The following is a 25541-nucleotide window of genomic DNA, read 5'->3' as shown; positions in this document are numbered from 1 at the left end:
GCCCGAGCCATGTAGCCCTCATAGCTGTACTATAAGTCCCGGATGTTCGCTTACAGATAAGTCCTTAGGAAGAGGAATCTAGAGCACCATAAAAATAGCCCAATGCTCTAGCCCCTTTGTTCTATGTTGCTAAAAAGCATCTTTTAATGTTTATTACATATACCATTAGTCAAGTTATAAGATCATGGCTTTAGTTGAGCACTAGCATCATACTACCCAATGCAATAATCCATAGGAATCCAGGATATCAAATATCTAAAACGCTGAGATGCTCTTCTTTTCCCTCTTCCTCTAATACTGCTTTCATTAGAGGTAGTAGTGGGGTACAAAGCTGCCATGTGTAGAAGCATCAGCTAATACATTACTTGGTTTTGGAGCAGCATGACCTGTGCCTCCTGGAGTTTCACTGCTAGATGGAACCCCATGTCTCTTGTCACAAGTGGACCTATTGTGGCCTATTCCCTTACATTTCCTGCATCTGATGACTGTCCGTACCTTAGAAAGTCTCTTTGCCTTTGGTTGTTCTTGTGGCTCCCTCTTCCTTTCTTTCTTAGGTTTGCCTGGCATTCTCACATATCTAGGTGCCTTCAAGGGTGGGAGATGAGACTCTGGCCAACTCTGCATACCCTCCAATGGGTTTAGGCAGTGAGAGTAAGTCTTGTTGAACTCAGTAATATGATAACAAGATGTAATGTAATCATCTAGCACATTTGTGTTGTAAAAGATGCTTGAAATAGCATGACAGCATGGCAACCCAGACAACTGCCAATACCTACAAGAGCACTCTCTAGCCTATAGATCAACTGTGAACCTGTTGTCCTAATGATTGACTTCAAATCTGTCAGTTCCATTGCTAATAGCATGCCATACCCCTGAAAGGGTGATACTTGCATTTAGCTTTTTAAGGATGTTGGGACACACTGTTCCTGTCCATGTTTGTGACTTAGACCTATTCTGTTGGATCCTCACCATCACCTTCCTTCTAATTATCTCCAGCATAGTTACAATAGGAAAGAACCTAGCTTCCACAATCCATTTGTTAAATGTTTCACACATGTTGTCAACAGAATCACAATGTGATCCTATCTTAAACTAGGCCCTACTCCAATGAGTTGGATCAGTGTTCATCAAGGCTTGTGCACCATCTGGTGTATACTTTGCTAGTCTAGCCCTTGCAAGATTGAACAATGATGGACAGGGTGCCTTTGCACAATGCCAGAATTTTTTTTGCCAGTCCTTGTTCTTGAATTTCTTTCTCCAGTTGGCATATATATGCCTGGCACAGTTTCTATGTTCAGCACTGGGAGCCCATTTCTGTACTGCATTGAGGATACCCTTCTGTTGATCAGATATGATAACCCACCCCTCCCCATCTCCCACTCCAACATCTCTAAACAAAATATCACAAAACTAGTCCCATGATTCATTATTTTCCTTCTCTACTATTGCCCATGCTATGGGATACATCTGGCTGTTGGCATCCCTTCCTATTGCACATAGAAGCTCCCCATCCATTGCACCCTTAAAGAAGCAACCATCTAGACCTAACACTTTTCTACACCCTGCCATGAATCCTTTTTTACATGCATCCAGACAAATATACATTCTCTAGAATACTGGTGGTTCCAACTGAAGTTCTTTTTTGACAATGACTGTGCTGCCAGGATTACTTCTCAACAATTCAAGCTGATATCTGTACAGAAGTTGGTACTGGCCTTTGGTTGCATCTAGTTCTTTCTACATGACAATTGCCTTTGCTCTTTTCAGTTTTGAGATGCTTACCATAGCAAACATCTCCTCTTGAATTGTGGTTCTCATTCTTTCCAAACTCCATGTTGGGTTGGCCATTATGAACTTCTCATACTTCTCTACAATCCTACTAGCAGTTACTAACTTGTTGTCCCTCCTTGGGGGGCATGTGTGCAAATCATTTAGACTAGCCACCTGGCAGCTGTCTGTCCTTAAATTGGTTGACAACAAACATCTCCAGGTACATGTGGCCCAATCACATAGAGCTAACATCCTGTGTGACTCATTCCTCCTAAACCTTATCACCCTCCTCTCTAGCAAACTTTGCCTGATAACTGCTTTCTTGAAGTGTTTTTTCCTAGTGAACTTCATGCCAATCACAAACCTAGGACTAGGTGCACTCTTGTTGAACCTTGGGTAATAGCTGTGCTTGGTCTCTAAGTGCCCCTCACTTGCTTCCTCCTCTGACTCATCCTCTGCACTGCTATTAGCATATGGGGTGTCATTTGCATCATCATCAAGCTCAAACATGGTTGGCACAAAATTTGCCCTATCCAAGATGACATCATCCAGATTTGCTACTTGTCCACTCTTCATGCTCTTCTTGAATTCCTTAAACTTCTTTTAAATCTGTACAACTTCTTCATCTTCCTCAGATGAATTGTCATCTCCAGGCAAAAACTCACTGTCACTGCTGTCCTCTAAAATCGCTTTGTCATTCAAAACACTTGAAACTAGCTGACTCTCTTGGTCATCAACCACCTGCTTCCCCTCGTCCATCTTGCTAGGGTTGTACCACTCCCTTATAAATTTGATCTGTTTCTCTACATCTTCCCTACTTTCATGCTTATTATGAGCAACCAAGACATCTTCATCTAGATCTGTCAGTTCCTCATATCCACCTTCAAACTCACTGTCATCATGTTCTTCTTGCTCACCTTCATAGTTGTTGTCCTCATCATCCTCTTCCTCTTCTTCATCAACTGCATGTCCTTCAACATATATCTCTGCTACATCTCCTTCCTCAGTGTTGTTTGCCATTTCAATGCAAGTCTGATCATCCATCAGAACACGTAGGCCATTAGAAAGCTGCCTTCTAGGAACAAGTCAGTGCAACAATGCTCCTTCTTCAACAGTGCAATGATCCTTAAGGTGCCCCATAACCTCAGGGAGAGAGACTTTATCATGGTCAATGTATGACACCTTCACTTCTCCTCCCAAGTAATACACATTATTTCCTCTTCTCAAGAATTCTCCTCCATAATGAAACCGAATAGGAAGAGTATCCAGAGGGTCCATGGCGCATAAAATGTCCTACACTACATGCAATAGGAACCAAAAAACTCTTTCAGACTACCACTCTGAATGGACAACATGTAGCCTAGTAACAATGGAAGTACACTGTACATTGCTGATCACAAAATATCACGCAAAATCACAAAAATCTAAATATCAATTAGAGGCATTGCAAAATGAAGACCAAACCAAATCCTATCAAGTTAACATATCATACACAATGACTTAGTGCTATGAGTTGCCGAAGCAGAATATGAACGAGGAATTCCTAAGAACGATGACCATACCTGTTGAGCAGCGACGCGCACTTGGCCCAGAAGAAGAGGATGGCGATGAGGAGGAGCAAGGTGTTGGATAGGAGGGGAAGTTGTAGCCCACGTGCTCGAAGACGAACCAGACCATGGTGGCGCCCACAACGCCCGCCGCCAAGGCGTTCGTCTGCCGCCACAGCAGCAGGTCGGCGATTGGAACGGGTCCCGCGCGAGGAATGTTAGGAGCTGTCGATCCGCACCCGCACCAGCACCCTCCGCCGTCGCCGTCGCCGTCGTCGGGAGTTAGGGTTCGGGGTTGGGGAACGAACGGAAGAGAGTGAGAGGAGACAGTGCGAGTAAGTGGGCCGCGAGAAAAAGGAAAAAGGCCCAATACTGCGGTCGTCGTGGGTTGATCGGGCGGAAACCACCGTCGCGCCGACGCGAGGGCCATTTCTATATGGTTTACAGAGTTGATAGACTGCGGTTGTCTGGTTTTGAAGTTAGAGGGCTAAAACCAAACTGCTGCCATAGTTGGAGGGCCAAAAATAGACTTTTTCCTTTTAAATATTCACAGTGACAGGGACTAACAAGCTCTCTAGGCTCTAGTTTGCTAACCCAATTTATGTCCTATTTGTTTCTGCTACAAAATTTGAAAGCCTAACTCGTAGAAGGTGAAGATGTGCAATTCGTCAATTGCAAAACATGTACAGTGACTTTATCGATCTTGAAAACTGTGGGGTTAGTCTTTGGATTATTTAGTTTGGTACTCCCTTAATCCCAAAATAGAAGTCGTTATGGAATGCGTGCAGGTCAAACTTTTTCAACTTTGACTAGGTTTATAGAAAATGCATGCAATATTTATATCTCCAAATAAGTTTATTATGAAAGTATATTCAACTATCTATCTAATGATACTAATTATGTATTATAAATATTAATATTTTTATATATTTGATCAAAGTTAAAAATATGTTTGACTTCTCGAAAAGTGAAAATGACATCTATTTTGGGACGGAGAGAGTACCATTATAACGGCGTAGCAAGCAGGGCCTGCCTCAAGCTCGATGGTTGTTGTACTCGTGTTGCACTCTGACCCTCCTTCGTGCTTGCGGCTCAAGCTCCTCCCATCCCACATCAACGAAAATGTCGAAGGAAAACTCAGTGGAAGGAAACATAGGGCTTCATCGCCTGTAGCTACAGCTGGCTGTTACAGCAGCTGCGACTACGGTTTATCCTCCTCTTACAAAGCACTGTTGCCGCTTTAGCCGAACAGGCTCATATATATACAACAACAAAAATCATGTTATGTGAAGCTCATGCGTGTACCATCTCTATAGGATACTTTTTCCCCCATCCTTGTAATGTTTTTCATGATCTTAATGAATACTTTCAACTTTTGGGGAAAAAAAACGATGAGTCTGAGAAGCTGAGTTATTGAGTCTGGTAAGATGAGAGAAAAAAAAAAGATAAACTTCTATCAAAGGAATGTCAAAAGAAAACGATAGATAGAAAGGATAAACTTCTATCAAATCAAAGGAATGTCAACCGCACGCAGCGAAACTGGAGACGCGGGGATTCGAACCCCGTGCGCCTCTCTCGCATGCGAAGCGAGCGAGCTACGTCCCCATGTTCTATAACTCCTTGCAGGCACCTCACAAATCTTCATTACTAACTGCCAGTAGCTTGCCATTACCAACAATGATGCTCCTGCAATGAGATCAGCAATCGGGCGTTCGATTTGGTACTCGCATACTCGATCGTGTTGTTGAAGTACCTGCAAGTTCATCTTAATGTTGCAACACGAGCATACAGCAGACTGTGTGTGCTCCTGTACAGCTGACCGAACTGAGAAACCACCTGGCCGTGCTCGATCTCCCTTTGTTCGTTCGCTTGAGCTACTTTTCAATTATGGAACCATGTTTTTTTCTCACAACATTTTAACATAAGCTAAATTTCAGCATAAATGAATAAGTTTGACTATCCGTGAGTCCGGGAACAGACGAGGACTAGTGTTGAGTGCTGACACACAAAGACGATGATGCTCCCCCCATCCATGTTTCGCTGTCAGCGTGGATCGCATGCCCTGTTGTATAACCCACTAGGATCGTACTCTTGCATATTATTTTTTAGAGTTTGAGTACTCATGCGTATTTCTTCTGGGTATCAGCTCGTTCGTGACGTGCCTCGAGCAAACGCGAAACGGTCACGCTTCGCTTACTACTTGTGCTATAATTAAAATCGATCGGTGGGGGTAGGTAGGCAATTCAGGGCTCAGGATCGAGCTAGGTGAAGCCAGCAGCAGCCAAGCCTCTACCCTCGTAGAGCATTAGCAGCACAGAGGAGAGCCAGCCTAGTGCGCCGCTCGCGCTAGCCTCCTCTCGTCCTCGATCGATCGAGGCCGCGCAAGCTAAGCAGGACATCATCGTCATCGATCCATGGCCGCCGGCCGCCGCCTGGACGTCCCCGTGGTGGACCTCGCGTCCCCGGACCCTCGCGCCGCCGCCAAGTCCACCCGCCAGGTCCCATCGAGCATTCGAGCTCCGCTCCTTTTCATACGTATACCTTGCTTCTTTGCAAGAGTTTCCTGCTTCGTAGCGCAGCTACTACGCCTATACTAACACAGTGTAAAAGCAATGCGTGTAGCAGGCGTGCGTGGAGTACGGGTTCTTCTACGTGATCAACCACGGGATCGAGCGCGCCCTGCTGGAGCGGGTGTTCGCCGACAGCCGGAAGAGTTCTTCGAGCAGACCATGGAATGGAGGAGAAGATGGCGCTGGGGAAGAACAGCAGATACAGGGGCTACACCTGGCCCTACTCCGAGAAGGTCGACGACTCCCCCGAGTCACGAGGTCAGGATCGGAGTTCACATGAATGATAAGCACCATCACCACTCCAATAACAACATGACCCCTTAGACCTGTTTGATGCAAAATACTTTTAGAGTTTTAGAAAAATACCATGGTTTGACAAACAATTTGATTTAAATTAAAGTGTCATGAAAGGTTTGGATGTAGTTAATTAACAAACTTAAAGGTCTTGAAAACCTTAGTATTGTTAAATTGTAGTAGTCTTTTGAAGTTTTATAAACTCCACTCTGAACCTCTTGTTTCTAAATCATGATTTTGTACGTATATTAGTTCTAAAACTTCCTAACACTACAACATCTAAACAGGGCCTTGTAAAAAATTACACAACCCTGTTATGAAAAACAATATAACATAGGATTAACATATAAATCTACATATAGATTATCCACCAATACTACTATAGAAAAACAATTAAAACAACTTCTAATTTTAAAGGCTTTTACATGTATGCCATTAAGAAAGTTTGTAATTACACAGAAGCCATTAAAAAAGGTGACCACACACATGTGCCACTGCTCTAAACTTATTTGCCTTACATGCTATTTCGTCCATGTTCTACGCTAACATTGGGTAACGGAGGGGAAAAAAGACCAGCATGCCCTAAGATTCACGTGTAGCGAACATGCCCTCAGCTTCGGCATGGCGCGGAGCCTGTCCGACTCGGTGATGACGTGGTTGCGGGTGATGTCGGCGAGGGAGGTGCAGCCGCTGAGCGCCATGGTGAGCTCGAACTCGTCCCGCAGCATCTGCAGGACGTTGGACACCCCGGCCTCGCCCGCCGCCGCCAGGGAGAACACCACCGGCCTGCCGACCTGCAACAACCAACCGCGCGCATGCGTCCACCGGTCAACAAGCAAACTCCGACAGCAGGAAGACGTTAGACGTCTGCGTGTTCACTGTTCAGTGCAAGCAGCTAGCTTATGAATACGCCGGCGGCGCCGAGGGCGAGCGCCTTGAAGACGTCGGTGCCTCGGCGGACGCCGCCGTCGAGGAAGACGGGGAGCTGGCCCCGGGCGGCCTTCACGACCTCCTCCAGCGCGCTGATGGTCGCCGGCACGTAGTCCAGCTGCCGCGCGCCGTGGTTCGACACGATGATCCCCGCCGCGCCGTTCGCCACCGCAAGCCTCGCTGCGATGTAATGCAACAACATTAATTTTGTCCACTGATGAAACAAGCAGAGAGCGAGCTTACTGTCTTCAGCGGTGAGCACTCCCTTGACGAGGATCGGCATCGTGTGGTGATGGTCTGCAGCCACTTGACGTCTTTCCAGCTCAGGGTGCGGTCGACTTGGCCGGCGACGTAGGAAGCCAGCCCTGAATCAGCAGCCTGCTCAAGCTCGGCGCGCACAAAACTCTTGCATCAGTGAGTAGCGAAAAGGCCCAACAGATTGGCGCCAAAGCACCATCACGTTGCTGAAGCTGAGGGCATGTTCGCTACACGTGAAGCTGAGGGCGTGCTGGTCTTTTTTCCCCTCCGTTACCCAACGTTAGTGTAGAACATGGACGGAATGGCATATAAGATAAAGAAGTTTAGAGCAGTGGCACATGTGTGTGGTCACCTTTTTTAATAGCTTCTGTGTAATTACAAACTTTCTTAATGGCATACATGTAAAAGCCTCCTAATTTTATATCTAAGTTATCCACCCTGTCTTTATGATAGATTATCTAAGGAGTCCGTTAAACTTGCATATACATTACTAATTATGTCACCTATGAAATTATCAAACTCTAAACTAATTCCCTAAGTTTGCATCTATATTATCACCCCGCTGTTATGATAGATAGTCTACGTACAAATTGACATCTAAGTTACTGATTCTCACATTATAAAAGAAAATAAATATCTCCTCAAATCTATGTCTAAATTACCAACATTTATAGTTATACAAGATGTTTAAATAATTATAAATTACCTACTTCTATTAATATTAAAAACTAACTAAAAATAAACATGAATGCATAAGCCATAAATAGATATTTATGTTTTAGCAATCATGAAAAATGTTTCCTTAATGACTCTTATATAATGCACTAACACATTATTTTTTTTTTATCAATATCCATGATAATGGCTCTGTTCGGCTTACCTCATATTCGGTTTGTTCGGCTTGTTTTTTCAGCCGGAACAGTGTTTTTCTCTCACAACAATTCAGCCAGAACAGTGTTTTTCAACCAGTTTCAGCTAAGATTCAGACCTGCGAACGGGGCCAATAATTTATACTTCCTCCGGTCCAATTTATAAGGCATCTTCTGACATGACATGATCTTCTAAATTACACTTTGATCATTTATTTATTTGTATATTATATTGTTTATGATTAAACTTATGATCTTCTAATAGGATCAAATTTGTATTACAATAGTTAAAATGTATTAGCCAAATTATTGGTCAAAGATTATAAAGTTTGTCTCTTGACCTATGCGAAATGACTTATAAACTGGACCAGAGGGAGCATAAGTTGTTATTTTTAGATGATTCATAAATCTAAGCTGAAATATTATGACATGTTCAATGATAGTACAACTGTAACTGCTCCATTCCCTATAAAAAATAATACTACACGGTTAATTATTTGATATGAAAATTCAAAATCTTGATTAGCACTCAACGAGGTTAGAGCATACAAAAGTCAACTATGACCTTCTGCTCTTTGATATTTTTTTGGAGTAAACAATGATTATTAGGTTTGAATATTAGTATCCTCTTGAACAAGAGTTTTTTAATGAAAGATATAGTAAGTACAAGAGTTTCAATGTAACTTGAGGATAAAAGATTTGTAGCTACAAACATGATCAAAATTTAAAAATCTAATTCTTGATTCATGACGTCATGAGACACCACCACAACAAGAGCCACCATAACTACAGTTTAACTAAATGCACATTGAAAATACATGGAGGTGTCATGCAGAGGAAGAAGAACTATAGATATACGGATTAGAACAAACACATAAAGTGTAGCACCTGGTTTTAAGAACAAAACCAAATACACACCATATGTGAGTCCAGAAAGTTAAATCTCACATATAGCTACAAATAAGGGTAATATCGAAAGACAATACTCAATATATAACGTACTTAGTATAAAGGATATAACCTTAGACAGCAAATAACAGAAAGACAACTCTGATCTTCGAGTGAAGACTCCAATTCCACAGGGACATCTAACTGGTTGATCACAAGCTTAACTCCTCCAGACTAGCAATCTAGTACCCATCTAGGATTTTTCTAAAGATTTAAAAAGTAAAGCAAGCGTAAGTACATGTCGTACTCAACAAATATAACATGGGGTTCATGAGGCTCAAAAGGCTAACACTGGTTAACTGCGATTAGCTTTTAATGAGTCATGATTTTAGCAATAGGGTGGCAACAAGTTTATCCACAAGCCCACATAAACACATGATCAGGTAAACATGAATAATAAATAGCATAAACAGTAATCATTAGTGAGCACCTTCATCATCAGTATCATCAGTGTTCATCATCTATTCCGTAAGGGTCCAAGGCTGCTCGTGACCGTGAGCACGGCTGATATACCAATTTTACACTCTACAGAGGTTGTACACTTTCACTGTGAGTCGTGATTTACCCTTTCGCCCGAAGCGGCCAACCTCTTGACCCACTACCAAGGAAGGTCGGCAGGGTTCACTACGAAGCCTTTCAAAAGTTCATCAAACAAGTTAGGACCACTAAGGTTTCCCGATTAATAAGCATGAACCCCCCTCCAAGGAGTGACTAACAAAATACCAAGAAATTAAAGTGCACCCTCTTGGCAGGCCGAGATCATACCTGTCGAAGCCCCTCTTGCACATAAAGGTAACCACTAACAAGCTAGAATAGGTCTTTCCCCTATCAATAAGCATGAACCCCCCTCCAAGGAGTGACTAACAAAATACCAAGAAACCAAAGTGCACCCTCTTGGTAGGCCAAGATCATACCTGTCAGAGCCTATCTTGCGTCATAAAGGTAACCACTAACAAGCTAGAAAAGGTCCTCATATTGAGCTAAAGCCCGAGCCATGTAGCCCTCATAGCTGTACTATAAGTCCCGGATGTTCGCTTACAGATAAGTCCTTAGGAAGAGGAATCTAGAGCACCATAAAAATAGCCCAATGCTCTAGCCCCTTTGTTCTATGTTGCTAAAAAGCATCTTTTAATGTTTATTACATATACCATTAGTCAAGTTATAAGATCATGGCTTTAGTTGAGCACTAGCATCATACTACCCAATGCAATAATCCATAGGAATCCAGGATATCAAATATCTAAAAAATTACTATGGTTGTCAAGGTAGACATATGCATATGATTAAAATGATATTAAGGTGAATGGAACAACCAGAAAGATCCCATGCTATACTTGTCTTAAACTCAAATCATTCTTCCATTGAATTGTAACCTCCAAAGGACTTCTTCTGGATCACCAACTTCTTTTATATCACCAACGCAAAGCTCACCGACTAGACATGATCATAAAGCACCACACAAGCATCTATGCAAGCATACACAAAGCAAACAATAGATCTAAATTAGAACAGTACATCAAATATAAAATCAAGATAAAAAGTTTATAAAATAAATCTATATCTCGCTATGAACACATACGTGAAAAGCACTCTAATCAGAGCTATAACAAAAAAGTTATGAATTAAACAAGATTTCCTTTAATAAAATAATAGATTAAATCTAACCTTAAATTTCAAAAGTTGAAAATATATTTAACAATAGGATGAACATGTAGATTACTCAATTACGAATCTAACGCAACTTGAATGGATCCAAACGGAGTTAAAACAAAGATTTTATGGCCTAAATAAGACTAGTGGCAAAACTGTAAATAAATGAAAACGTATTTTGAATCTAACCGAAGAAACTATGTTTTCAAAAGAAGAAAACGTATTTTGAATCTAACAGAGGGATTTTATGCTTTTTGAAAGAGAAAACGTATTCTGGAAGTGCTCCATCGACTGCGTGTTATATTACACGAAACTGTAGGGGCTCTTTAGCAAATAAACCCGTCGAAGGGGTACGGGCGATCTTGGACCGTTGGATTGAATCTAGACGGCCAAATTAGAAAGGAGGGAGAGAGAGAGTCACCGGTCGAAGAAGGAAACCAGCGCGACGGAGCTCCATTACCGGCGGCGAGAAGCTCACTAGAGCGCTTGGTTTGGGTTCTAGAGGCCACGGTTTGACGAGCCGAGAGCATAGGGAATAAGAGGAGAAGATGGAGAACTCACCTAGGGCCTTCTTGCAGTCGACGGTGGGTCTAAGTGTCAGGCAGCGTGGCAGCGACGGCGAGAGGAGGAGAAAAATCTAATTTACTACACGAGGTATTTCCTAAACTAGGGACTCCCCTTACGGTAGTTTTGATGTGCTTTGCCCAAGGGGTTGGTACATATTTATAGGAAGAAAAACTTTCCACATCTACATCAACTAGCAATATGGTACTAATTGATGTTGCACCCTCCACATTTACTAATGGACCTAAATAATCATTAAAGTCCATTAGTAAATAAATGCATGGGCCTTTGAGATTTATTAGGATTATTGCACATGTGCTTTGAGAGTTGGTTGGAAAATGAGATATATTATTTATTTTTGGAATTAATTAATTTCACGAATAAAATAATTCTAGAAAAGTTCAGAATTGATATTTAAGCCACGAAAAATACTCCGAGACCTCTAAAAATTTGGGAAAATTCCCAGAGATACTTTGGAACATGATGAATCCAAATAAAGTATTTGGAGCTCATGAAAAGATTGTTGGAAACTTGTAACATAAATATTAAGGTGAAGGATGTAGAAATTAAACTCCAGAAAGAAGCTAGAAAATTTCTAGAGATAGATATTCGTCTCCTAAACGTATTTTAAAAAAAACACATTTTGCACATAGAAACACAAGGTGCGACCGGCATGAATGCAACAAACATGTTTCTACCTTAAGATAAATTTTAATCTAATGAAAATTTATTATTTCCCCATTTTTTCATGAGCATAAAAATTCAAAATTAAATCATTTTAGCTCTATTTCAAGATAAGCAAATTTTAGGGTGTTACATAGAGTAATTGATAAGTTTATCACAACCAGATAAAGATTACAAAGTACCTATATGTGTATTGTGTTAGAAAATAAACACATCATAGAGAGAATGTGAAATGATAAATTTGTGGGTATTAGACACAAAATTCAAATGTTTATGTTTCCTAAGTTTCTAGCTCATATAGGAGCATCGATTGATGGGACTTCCAATCAGAACAAACATTTGTGTGAAATCCATTCCCCACATCCTCACCGCAACCCACACACTTTTGAGAGTTCATAAGGTATCACAACTTCTTAAAATTTCTTTGATATGTTTGAGATCCACAATTGTGACAGGTGATAAGTTTATGTAGGAGATTCCAAGGAGACATTTTATATTGGCCCAATGGATGATAAAAATTTGGAGAATAACATTAATCAGTGACCTTCTGAAGGTATTTATTTGTCATGTACTACCAAGGATAGATGTTCTTCTGGCAACCCATTACCGTTATTCTAGATTATTCTACATTTATATATGACGAACATTAATCGTTTGATGGGATATCCATTCTACTATTTTTTTTCAAAAGAATAAACGATTGCTCAATCCTCATCTAGCTAAATTATTTGTAGAACTCTTCCCTTCCTGGAAAAAGACTATGCAATCATACCATGCAAATTCATTGTAAGTTCTGTTTGTTTTGTACTACTCCCTCCATCCGGATATATATGCCAAGGCAACACTAGTAGAAAACCAAAGGACTCATTTACCCCTCTAATCCTTCATTTCTCTCCGTCATCGATCAACGAGAGCAGATAGAACCACTTCTCCTTTTTTTTTTTGTTGTATCTGTAGCCTTTTTGAGATAGGACCCACCATATATCATGGTCTAGATAGCTACATTTGCATACTTTATGGGACAACTCAGCCTGTTCGGGAGGCCGTATCGTATCGTGGATTATTTACTGCTGGCTGGTTTGGTGTGAGAGAAAAACACTGTTCCCGGCTAGAAATTTACGATCGTTTACGAGCAAGCGAACAGGCTTATATTAGAGTTGGCTTGCATGCTTTCCCGAACAGAGGGAGTATCCAACAAACAATATATCTTTGATAGTTGTGGTACTATATACCAACCTCAAAGTTTCATGGTTGCATTTTCATGGTAGTTTCATAGAACTCTTGTTTCTATCTTTTGTATTGCTCTTCCTTTCCAGGGCTACAGGCAAAATAATATTGTCCCTAATTGCTTTGAGTTTGGACCTTGACACTGAATTCTTTCACAAGAACGGTGCATTTGAAGCCCCTTCAGTATTTCTTCGATTATTACACTATGCAGGTAAATTTCATCTCTTTTTCTGGCTTTATTATAATTTATATGCAATAGAACCTAATTATTGCATTTCAGGTGACGTAAATGGTCCAGACAACAAAGACATTCACCCCATTCGCTTGTTGGTTTTAACCAGCCAACAGTGTTTTTCTCTCACAACAAACCAGCACCGGCTAGCCCAATCCAGCCTAAAAACCAACCAGCGAACACGCCGATAGTTGGTGAAGTAGCGCACTCAGATTATGGAATGCTAACCCTTTTAGCAACGGATGGAACACCTAGCTTGCCTGCATGGTTTTTTTTCACAAGTTCAAATTGATGAATTTACATAGTACTATACTTTTTACGTAATCATTAGAAAAATGTATATATTCACTTAGAACGATGAAACACGATAACTCTTTTTATATGCTCACATGTAAATTATGGATCTTTTTTGTTCAGTCAAAACATCATAGATCTTTTACTTGTTCCTTGTAGATATGCAAAGAAAAAGATAGATATCCTCAGATATCGGAAGATGTTCACCACATTGATGGGTAATACTTATTTCCTGATGTTTATGAACAGAGATCCCAAATACAATAATACAGTAGCCTTCCAACATATTTACTCACAAAAATTTGAAGTGCTTTATTTGTTAGGTTGATCTCCACCAATTTGGCCCAACGGTCGGATTGGGCCCTTGATCCGCGCCTAGATCTAGGGCGCTAAGCTGTTCTAAGTGACTGGTAGCCCCCATCGCATAGCACTATAAATAGGAGGTAGGGGCTGGGACTCGAGACATGAGGTTTTCTGCAGCCACTAGCCCCACCGTGATTCCTAGCCCTAGTCCTATCTAGAAGGGCATGTTGTGAGCGACAGAAAGCTCCACCGGCCTTCACCGCCATCACTGGACCGCGCCACCACTATGATTCTACCCCTACTCCAACACTAGAGGCGTGTCGTGCCGCGCCATGGCAAAGTTCATCACCAAGTCATTCCATTAAGCTAAGTATTACCCACTATCTACGCCTAGAAGTACTTTTAGTTCTATCAATGGTATCAGAGCCATGGTTGCTAGTGGGTAGATCTAGATCGGGGTAGAAAAGTGAAAAGAAATCAAGAAGGAGATGAATCAGATTGAACCCTAACCCTAACCCTAGATGGATGGATGGAGAAAGGGGAGGACCTACCCGGTTCCTCGCCGCCGTCGCTACCGCCACGCGTGGGAAGAAGCGACCGAGCCACAATCGTCGCCATGTGTGCAAGCCCCGACTGAGGGCACCATCACAGGACCGCTCGACAGCGGCACGCTCACCCACTGGGGAGCGCACGCTCTGGTGAGGGTACTCGCAGTGGCGCCGCCCTTCTTCTCCCGCGTCTGCTGCTTTGAGGGCAGACAAAGGAGAAAGGGATCTAGGGTTTAGGGAAGAGCGCGTGTGGGGGCACAAAGAGCACCACCGTGGTGCCGCTCGATGGTGCCGCATGCGTGCACCAGTGAAGGGCACCACAGTGGCGCCGCTACCTCCTGCGTCGATCTCGGGTGCAACGTCTGTGGTATGCGATGAAGAGTAGCTAGGGTTAGGGTTCAGGGAGTGGAGCTACGTGGAGTCAAGGGCACCGTCGCCCAGACCACTCGACAATGGTGTGCTCAGCCTCGAGCGAGCGAGCTCACCGGCGAGGGGACTAGCGGCGGCACCACTTTGTTGTGCCTCTTGTTTCTCCACCGCGGTGCTGAGGAAAGAAGAGGGAGAAAGTGTAACACCCTCGGTGTTACCGCTTAAACAATTTCCTAACTATGTCATGAGCATCTTGTTTTTGTGATAATGTATGTGATAAAGTGTGTAGATCAATTTCTGTAACTCAAAATGATCAATAAAAATGCTAAACGAAAGTTGATTAGATTGTTCATGCATATCAAGTAGGGTTTGAAACTAATTTTGATTGAACAAAAATACTATAGAACATGTATATGACACTTAAATAAAGTTTGAAGTGCAAACTTTGTAGATGACAATAAAATACTTGCTGTAGAAAAAATAATGTTACTACCTGGTATTTCTAATAGTCTAGAAACAGAACTTGAAAACAAATCTAGCTCAAAAACTTAGAAATTTTCAAGTTTGCCAACAGCTAGACATTGCTATATTTAGCAATTTATTGTGAGAGATTGGGTTAAAGGGTGTAGTGTTATAGCTCGATTTGGTAGTCTCATATGCCATATTGAGCATGGTGAAGCTGGTTTGGCTCCTGGAGCAACCGTTTGGTCGTGTTGAGCGCTTTATAATTCATGCGCGTCACATGTCTCAGGCTGGTTGGCCACGTGGCCACGATCACTGCTCTCGGGTGTTCAGTGTCACCGCATTGGTCACACGTGCGCAAGCTACTATGCGCAGCCAAACGTGGCTATGGCTCGGTTGCTGCTGGCCCCACTGCGCCATGACAAAGCCACTGGATATTTTGTCAGTAGTACATAATGTCTTTCATGTTTTCCAATTAAAGAAGTGTTTATAGGTTCCTGAGGAAGTGGTGAAAATTAAAGGACTCACTCTCCAATCTGATCTTTCTTATATTGAGCATCCTGTCAAGATCTTAGATAAAAAAGAAAGAGTGACTAGAAACAATGTGGTGAAATTTTATAAAGTTTGGTGGCAAAACCACTCAGAGGATGAAGCAACGTGGGAGCAAGAAAGTTATATCTTGAAGCATTATCCCCACCTTCTTTCTAGTTCACCATGGTAATTGTTTAAATCAAAATTTATTTCTTATCTCTTGTCCCACACTAGGCACAAGAAATCTCAGGACGAGATTTTGTTTAAGGGGGTAGAGCTATAACACCCTCGGTGTTACCGCTTAAACAACTTGCTAAACTATGTCATGAGCATCATGTTTTTGTGATAATGCATGTGATAAAGTGTGATGCCTCTAGCCTGGCTATGGCTCGGCTACCATAGGCCCCGCCGTGCCATGACGAAGCCACTGTCGGTGCTATCACCTCGCTGTCATGTCTGCCACTACTGCTTCACCGCGCTGCTGACCCGCCTTGCGCCACGACGCTGCCGCTGTCGTCGCATCGTTATCGTGTCCACACCTATCCGCTGCATCTCTATGCTGTTGCTGGCCCAGTGTGTGTCTCCTCTGCCGCACGCACGTGGTCGGGCTCGCCGTCGCCTTGTCATTAACGACACTGTGGCCGCACGGGCCACACCGATCAGGCGCACGCGCACCTGTCGACTAGCGCCAGCGCATGGGTCTTCCGATCTCACTGCTCATGTCCCGCCAAGGCGAGGACGAGCCGAGCCCACCTGCCATGCCCCATCTCTCTCTTTCTCTTTCTTCCTCTGCTTTCCACCGCCGTCGGGTCGTGGTCACGGTGAGTCAGAGAGCGAGCACCTATCATTAATTCCTCGGCCCCATGTCTCTACCTTTATGTCCTCTCGTGATCACACCCACCCCACTTTGATTACGGCTAGGTTGAGCTCTAATTTTGGAGCTTTGCTCCTGCCGCCACGCCATTAAGGCCTAGCCCACCTCATCATGGCCAGCTCCAACCTCGCCATCTCACGTCGAATTGACCGGACCACTAGCCCCACCTAGAACCCCTCTTCATCATACACACGCTAGTCGCAGCCCTAGTGCCACCTCCATGCCACTGACACGGCCATGTCGCTACGGTTTGTCATTGAGCTCGCTGCGCGCACGTGGCTAGACTTGCTCGGGGCGTCTCCGGCTAGGACAACGCCACGGGTAGGATCATGGTGCGTCACTGATGGTTACCCATCACCTCTATTATTTGTTGTATGCTATGGCTCACCACAATACGGTTGCCACCGTTGTAGGTCGTCACCGTTGGGGAGAGCCCGCTCTGCTTCACCCTCGTTCGTGCAACCACCGCCCATCGTCGCACGTTGGCCCATCGATGAGCATATGTCTCCTAGCTAGGTTTGCAAGGGTCTTGGGTGGCCAGCGTACTGCCTAGTGCCACCGCCCACCGCGCCGGCGAGCGTGGGGCATCTCGGGGACCTCTTCGGTGCGAAGGTGAAAAGATACGAGGGCTCCATTGCAAAGTCGTTGTCTATAGAAATAGTATGTGTAGTGTTCACGCTATTGTCTGATAACATGAGGGTGTTTTTGCAAGAGTGCCAGCACATGCGGGCTCCCTGCCACGAGCCACCTCTGTGCGTAAGCCGCTCCCCGTGTGGGCCACGTTGGGCCGAAATTGGTTTATCTTTTTTGTGGAAAATAGAAATAGCTTTTCATTTTAATTCTGAGCCAAACTTTGGTAATTAATATAAAACAATGTAGATATCCAAAAACTGTGAAACAAATTTTGTTAGGTTCCTAAAATTATGCTCTATCTGTTAGGGCCTGTTTGGTAGGGCTCTGGCTCCTCTGAAGGAGCAGCTCCTCTGGAGGAGCTAAAGCCGTTCTGGAAAACGTTTGACAAAATGACTTTTTCGCACTAGACGACGTGAACCCACAGCAAGGAGCCGCACGAAGCTCATTTTTGAGGCTTCTCCTACGTAGGTAAAAAATGACTCCGGCTCTTGACCGGCTCCCCATACCCTTTCTAAAACAAGCGTTTGGCACAGCTCCTGCAGGAGTCAGAGCTGAAGCCCCTGCAGGAGCCCTGCCAAAGAGGCTCTTAGTGTATTTAGTTCATATATGTGCTGGTTGATACAAGGAGTTATTAAATTATTTGAGAGTGCTCAATATTATTAAGTTAATTATAATAGGAATTTTTGTGGTAGATTGGTGATAGCAAAAATCCTGAAATTTTTATAGTAGCTTTATTGTATTATTATGTGCTCACTATAATTTTTGTAGCCCTAAAATAGACTATTTAGTATGGTAGCTAGATACCCATTAAGGCTAAATAAATAATGGCATGATATTGGTTTATAAAAATTAAGAATTTGTAGGGAGCTTGGAATCTATTTGGTAGAGATAATGATTAGCTTAGTATCTTAGTCATTAGAGCTAGCTTAGTAGCTTAGCATGTGTATTCTTATTTTAAGAGTTGTTGTTGCCAAAATACTAAGTGTTACATCATTGTTGCATGCATGTAGAGAACGAGTTGGTGGAGTTCGTCACCGCCAAAGAGCAGGAGTACGAGGAGGTGATTGAGGAGTACGAGGATGATGTCCTTGTGCAGGAGGAGGTTCTAGAGTCACCACTGGCTGAACTAGCTGGCAATCCGCCTACCCAAGGCAAGCCCCGGTGCATAACCCTTATTTTAAATGATCACTGGATATATATGTGTGTGTGTGTGATATGCATTTATGTTATAGGATTTATATTGAAACTACATGCATAGATAATCTACCTATGAGTCCTACTAGCATAGGTCGAGTAGCTGCTATGCTTGGGCTATCGGTAGCGTGAGTAACCTGCCGTTACTCATAATAGGTGGTTATTATTATTACTCTCATGATGAAATGGTGAAAGGAAATAAATACCGGACAGAGATATGGTATGGGTATTGGTGGGTGTAATAGGTTGTGTCCCATGGCCAATGGGACATAGCTTGATTACACCGTTTTCCCTGTCCGTGTCGGTTAAGGACTGTCCATTGTTGTGGATTCTAGTCAGGTCCTAGACTTATTATCCTGAGCACATACTTGCTTATGTGAGTGGAAAGGATCGTTGCTCTCATGTCATGGGTTTTGGCTCTTTCTGGACCGACGGATTGGAGGTGGGGATGGTGGAAGTCTAGGCACCACACTGAGTCCAGGACTTAGGAGTGGGGGCTTAGAATTGAAGTTTGGACGGAGACCTTGACCCCTTGATAGGAGAGTGATGGGTTGGTCTTGCTTATGCCTGGGGTACAAGCGGAGCATATGTTTGAGGGTACCTAGCTAGGATACATTAGTTAGTGAATCATCGTGTGATACGATATGGCTTGGCTATGATCTAGCACCATAGTAAGAACTGGAAGATGAAAGAGAGTAAATGGATCTGATTGCTCAACTCTTGCTTGAAAGTAGAACAGGTGCTTACATAGAATGGTTAGCTAATGAACTAATCATGACTGCTAATAAAACACATACATAAGGATTCACTACTAGTAATGTTTTTCACAAACAAAAAGGAAACTCAGCAAACCATAAAGCTTATCATATCCTTTGGAGTCGGGAAATTATTCCCACTAGTCGGGTAGGTCTTGCGAGTACATTGTGTACTCAGGGTTTACTTATCCCTATTGCAGGTGCAACTTGAGGAGTGGCTGTTGTGTGGAGGATTCTTCTGGTGGGCACAGACGGATCCTTGTATCTTATCGTTAGATGTTTATTTCAATTCCGCTGTTTAAATTCTGCACTCTAAACTTGGTATTGTAATAATGTATTTTTGAAAACTCTTGTTGTATGAAATGGACTAAGTATTATAAACTCATTCTCATTATTAGATCCTGGATGAAAAATGTAGATTATTCGAGTTCTCCTTTGGGGTGTACTCGATGGGACCGTCCGATGTAGCTTACTTTCGGGGTGCTTAGCGTCTAGTGAAAGACGAGCGCCTCTAGAAGCATGCTATTTCAGGCGATTCTGCCACAAAAAGCGAAGAAGGAAATGATGCTAGGGTTTGGGCGAACCGACGTGGCGGTGATTTTTATTCTGCTAAGATCGTCGCTCGACTGTCCAATCAAGATCAAAGGCTTCGGGTGAGCGGACCAAATTCAGGCTAGGTGGGCGAGTGAATTCCTGGCCTAGGCCCAGATTGTGGCCTGGGCATGGGGGAGGCGCTGCGCCCGTGTGCGAGTGGGCCGCACGCTACTACTGCGGGCTGGGCCACGTAATGTTTTCAGAAGCAGAGTTTTGTTTTATTATTTTTAGAAGCAGTTTTGATGAGTTTTATCAAGTTTTGAATCTCTATCAAAATTTGAACCAACGGGATAATTTTTTTATAGAGTAGATGAATAAAGTAAAATGCTTCTAAAAAGTAGATAAAGAACTTTCTCATGTTTCTGCTGATTCGAAGAGCAGTTACATTTAGTAAATTATGATTATGTTTAGCCTCTAATTAAATTAGAACCAACAAGCAAATCTAAATTAGCGGAGTAGTCCATTTTTGTTTATGTTAAATTATAGTATTGTTATTTTCTAGCCAACGTTGATGATAACAATATTATAATGAGTTTAAGGTTGAAGTTTAAATCTCTGATAAATTTTACACCAAGATGGTCAATTTTTCAGAGAGTAGATAAATACCAAGAAATGCTCTTGAACTAATAGAATGTATTTGGTTATCAAGTTTCTGCTGCAATGATGTTGATTATCTTCTAATTAAATTCGAACCAACGGAAGAATTTAATTTTGAAGAGTAGTTATATGTATTTCAAGTTGATTTATGAGTTTTATGCATTAATTCTATTTTCTATCCAACGGTGATGTAGAATTGATGCAGAAGCATCTTGTATGTTTTATTTTTAACCAACGAGATCACTCGGCTGCATGCTAATGGGCTACAATGCTTGGCTATGTGAAAGAAAAGGCTTGAGTCAAGCCAGTTCAGGACTGTTTTTTGTTAGTTTACCAATTTTATGATTAAATTGGAACCAATAGGAATATTTAATTAAAAAATAAAGTATAAGTGAATGTTTTATGATAAGAGTTGCAATAAGTAACATGCATGTCTAATTTGACCAATATTGGATTAAGCATGCGTGTTTGTATATAGATTTATCCCGCATGGGGAGAAGTTATGGCATAATACTTATGCTAGTCAATCCTGCATGGTGGAAGCAGTTTTTGTGATGATTCACATGTTTTGTATCCCGCATAGCGAGAAAAGTTTGGGTAGCTCTTATGCTATCCTAGTATTGACCGTGGCACAATAGAAATGCATCGTCATGGTCAATACAAACCAAAAGATAAGAAAAGATGCAAGCGTGACTTGCAAAAGTACTGCTAATGAAAGACCTCATTGAGTTCTTGAAGTGAAATAAGGAAAGTGTACTCCTATATGGATCAAGAAATAACTTTATTTGCATGGCATAAACATGTGAATGAAGTAAGTCATAAGTGTCTTCTCGTTCACAGTTTTTCTGAATAGTTCTCAAAATTATGGCCGTATAGTTCATGCCATATTTCGAGGGAGAGAATTGTGAGATGAATTAAGAGTAAGAATTAAGATCAATTAAGAAACTACTCTTTATTAAGAGTGAGATAAAGATGTTGATGAATGTGTACTCTTCATTAAGAGTGAGATAAAGTTTTTGATGAATGTGACCGTCGGTCACAACTATGATACCCTTAAGCAGAGAAATAGTTAAATTCCTGGACCTTTTAAAGTTCCGACAAGAAGATAGCGTAGTCAGCCTCAAAGATGTTAAGGTGGTGCTTAAAGCACTATATGAGGTTTTAACAGATTAAACCCAAAATAATATATTTGAAGATACACCATCTTTAGAAAAGATGGGAAGATCTAGGGGAGCATGGTATATAGAGGTATGTAGAGACCTAAGACTTGAAGAGAAGAGAGACTGCGTGCCTTCTCTAGTGACTCAGAAGCAATAAGTTTTTTAATACCTGTTGATGTTGTATGACTAATACAACACATGTTGTTAGCTCTTCGAAGAAGATGAATAATGTAAACAAGGATCTTATAATACAGGAGTCTGTAGAATCAATTGCCTCTTGGCAATGAAGAGCAAAAACAACCCCATATGAAAGTGCCAGTAGATGAGGCCTCAGAAGGTCTCAAAGAATTAGTAAACTAGTTTTTTTGATGACTATGAAGTCTATGTTATTAAAGAAATTCAAATGGAGGGTGATCCCACCTCATTTGAAGAAGCCATGAGAAGCGTTTACTCGTTTAAATGGCAATAAGCTATGGAAGTTGAAATGAATTCGATGAATACTAATGATGTTTGGGACTTAGAAGAAATTACTGATGGAGCCAAAACAGTAGGCTGTAAAAGGGTCTACAACACAAAACGTGACTCTAAAGGGAATGTAGAAAGATATAAAGCATAGCTTGTAAGAAAAGGCTTTACGTAAAGAGAATGAATAGATTGCGATGAGAGTTTTCTCTCTAGTCTTATGCAAGTATTCTTTTAGAATCATAATGGTGTTCATGGCACATTACGATTTAGAGTTACATTAGATGGATGTAAAGACGACATTCCTCAATGGGGATTTGTATGAAAACGTTTACATGGCATAACCCAAAAGGTTTTATCGTGAAAGAAAATAACATATGGGATGCCACCTGTAGAAATCCATTTATGGGTTAAAAGTAAGTCTCTAGATAGTAGTACTTGAAGTTGATGAAACGATAAGAAAGTTGGGTTTTAAAGAAAATGAGGACAATAGCGTTTATGCGAAGTTCAAGAATGAAAAATTCATTTGCCACATCCTATGAATAGATGACATTCTACTTACTAGTAGTGATGTTAATCTGTCATTGGAGTAGAAGAAGTTTTGTCCTTGAGTTTTAATGTGAATATTCTTGGTGAAGCGTCATTGGTTCTAGGAATCGAAATTCACCGAGATAGAAGAAAATGGGATATTAGGACTATTGCAAAGGCATACTTAGAAAAGATTCTAAAGAAATAAAGTATGCATGCGGGTAAACTTACACCTGCTCCTATAGTCAAGGGTAATAGATTTGGAAACTTTAAGTATTCCAGGAACCAATATGAGATCGATCAAATGAACATAGTTCCATATGCTTCAGCTGTTGGAAGCTTGATGAGTGTACAAGTACAAGTAAGAACTTACCCTATCGTAGTTTACGTACTCGGGATATTTTGATAGAAGTCCAGTCTAAATATAGATCACTGGAATAGAGTTGAGAATGTCTTGCAATTTTGCAAAGTATCATAGGCCTCATGCTGAGTAAGAAAGAACAGGTACTCTCAAATAGTTGAGGGTACAAATGTTAAGTCTTGACGAGATGTGTAGTGAAATCCACGGTAGTTGCTAACACTCGTAGTTGGAGTATTATTATGGAAAAGCTCCAAAGAAACAGTTGCGGTGTCATCTGTAATGCATACTATAGTATAGCTTGACATTAGGCTTAAGGAACAGGCAAAAGGTGGTTAAGGGAATCTATACCCAGATTTAACAATGGTAGACAACAACAATAACCATTTAAAGTAAGTTAACTCTTAAGATAACATGTCAAGTGTACTGCCAAACACATTGACACTTAGTTATATGTTGTAAAGGAGAAAATCTAGAATCATTTTGAAAGCATTGAGCATATAAGTACCGAGCAAGTACTTGTGGATCCGCTTACCAAAGGGTAACCACCCAGTGCATTCAGAGAACACACAGTCGACATGGGTTTACGGGAAAGCATATGATTTCTGGATACTAAGGGCCTAGTTGAGAATCTGTTTCAAAACAGAGAGGTACATTATAGCTGTTTAATCTAGTGGCAACTGACTGTGACGATGAGGCACGCTCTATGCACTGATCTGTGATGGAATGGGAAAAAGATAAAGTAAGTTAAGTTTAAGTTATAAGATGAGATCAAGGGGGAGAATGCTAGGATGATCTCCACCAATTTGGCTCAACGGCCGGATTGGGCCCTTGATCCACGCCCTGATCGGGGGCGCTCAGCTGTTCTAAGTGGCTGATGGGCCCCGTCGCGCAGCAATATAAATATGAGGTGGGGGCTGGGGCTCGAGACACGAGGTTCACCGCAGCCGCCAGCCCCACCGTGATTCCTAGCCCTAGTCCGGTCTAGAAGGACGTGCTGTGAGCGACATGAAGCTCCACCGGCCTTCACCGCCGTCACTGGACCGTGCCACCACTACGATTCTACCCCTACTCCGACACCAAGTCATCCCATTAAACTAAGTATTACCCACTGATCTACGCATAGACGTACTTTCATTTCTATCATTATTACCCTCTAATATATCCTAGCTTGCTGTGCTTTTTTAACTTGTTTAATCCTGTTTTGTATACCCTGTAGATATTTCTCATGGCTCAGTATATATGATATTATCTTATTCTGCTTTACTTGTAGGTCCCTTATTGTTAATATTGGCGATTTGTTAGAGAGGTGGACTAATTGTGTTTTCAGGTATCATCATTTATTACTTTTGTTCTCCCAGAAGTCCACTCTATCCGCACTGGCAACTTGAAACATTGTTTTCTGCAACTCTTCAAAGTTGTATGATATAAAACACAACCCATCTATTAGATAAACTTTGTTGTGGTTCATAATTGACAGCATCTTGCATACAACCGTGTACTAGTTGATATGATGAGTATCTTAGTAGAGTAGTATATGATAGCTCGGTTACTTATACAATCCATTGACAAAGTATATTCCATTGTCTCGCCAATGTGTCAAATCTGCTAATGCGTTTCTATTGCAACTCGCAGATCTACATTGCATCGTGTTGTCCCTGTTGGGAAAGAGAGATACTCTGTGAGTAACAAAGAACTTACTTAATTCATAATTTCTGCTAGGCGTTTCAGTATCCTTTTAGCCTTTACGTCCTCTGATTCTTTGCTTTAAGAGGAGCACTTCAACCAATAAATTATACATGCTTAGTGTTACTGCCAGACGGTGACGGATAGTACATACACCTTACACAATATATTTTTTGTATTATATCAGGTTGCTTTCTTCGTTGATCCAAGCCCAAATCTAGTGGTGAAATGCATGGAAAGCTGTTGCAGCGAGGCATATCCAGCAAGGTCCACTTTTGGTTATGTTAACACAAGTTTGGTCTATATATTTCCCCGCTAGCTTATCGAAATTTGACACCTCCTTTTTTGCAGGTTTGCACCGATCAAAAGCGGTGACTACATAGAAGAGAGATTGAGCTCTGCATATAAATTGGCAACCAGTTAATCAAGCGATCAAGTGCTGAACGTAAAGAGTGCTCTGTTATGGCCATTCAGCTTTTATTTGATGTAGCCAAAACATTTCATAGTACTGATGGCATGGTGATGACATGTTTCGCCATTTCATGTCTGGTGTACTCTTTATGTTCTTCTGTCATAATAAAGATCAATGAGTGAAAAACTTGTCCAATAAATCAAAAGGCGTATGTTTTACCTCATTTACAGAGGCCACC

General features: G+C 41.8%; 1 protein-coding gene and 1 pseudogene across 2 annotated transcripts; one reads left to right on the top strand and one right to left on the bottom strand.

The window, feature by feature from the left end:
* The first annotated feature begins 5564 nt into the window (after positions 1-5564).
* Positions 5565-18692, top strand: LOC136546296 (probable flavonol synthase 4). Of its 2 annotated transcripts, XM_066538271.1 has the most exons (5): positions 5565-5815; positions 5943-6145; positions 13401-13522; positions 13997-14055; positions 18568-18692. In XM_066538271.1, the coding sequence occupies exons 1-4, from the start codon at positions 5732-5734 to the stop codon at positions 14014-14016; spliced, it is 429 nt and encodes a 142-aa protein (XP_066394368.1). In that variant the 5' UTR covers positions 5565-5731; the 3' UTR covers positions 14017-14055; positions 18568-18692. The 2 variants fall into 2 exon arrangements, with proteins under 2 accessions (XP_066394368.1, XP_066394369.1); XM_066538272.1 differs by lacking the exons at positions 13401-13522; positions 13997-14055; positions 18568-18692 and adding an exon at positions 8283-8576.
* On the bottom strand, positions 6709-8254 carry LOC136542906 (glycolate oxidase 1-like; annotated as a pseudogene).
* Positions 18693-25541: the final 6849 nt, after the last annotated feature.

Source organism: Miscanthus floridulus, chromosome 3 (assembly GCF_019320115.1).
Source record: "Miscanthus floridulus cultivar M001 chromosome 3, ASM1932011v1, whole genome shotgun sequence".
Taxonomy (NCBI): domain Eukaryota; kingdom Viridiplantae; phylum Streptophyta; class Magnoliopsida; order Poales; family Poaceae; genus Miscanthus; species Miscanthus floridulus.
This window is presented reverse-complemented; position numbering and strand designations above follow the sequence as displayed.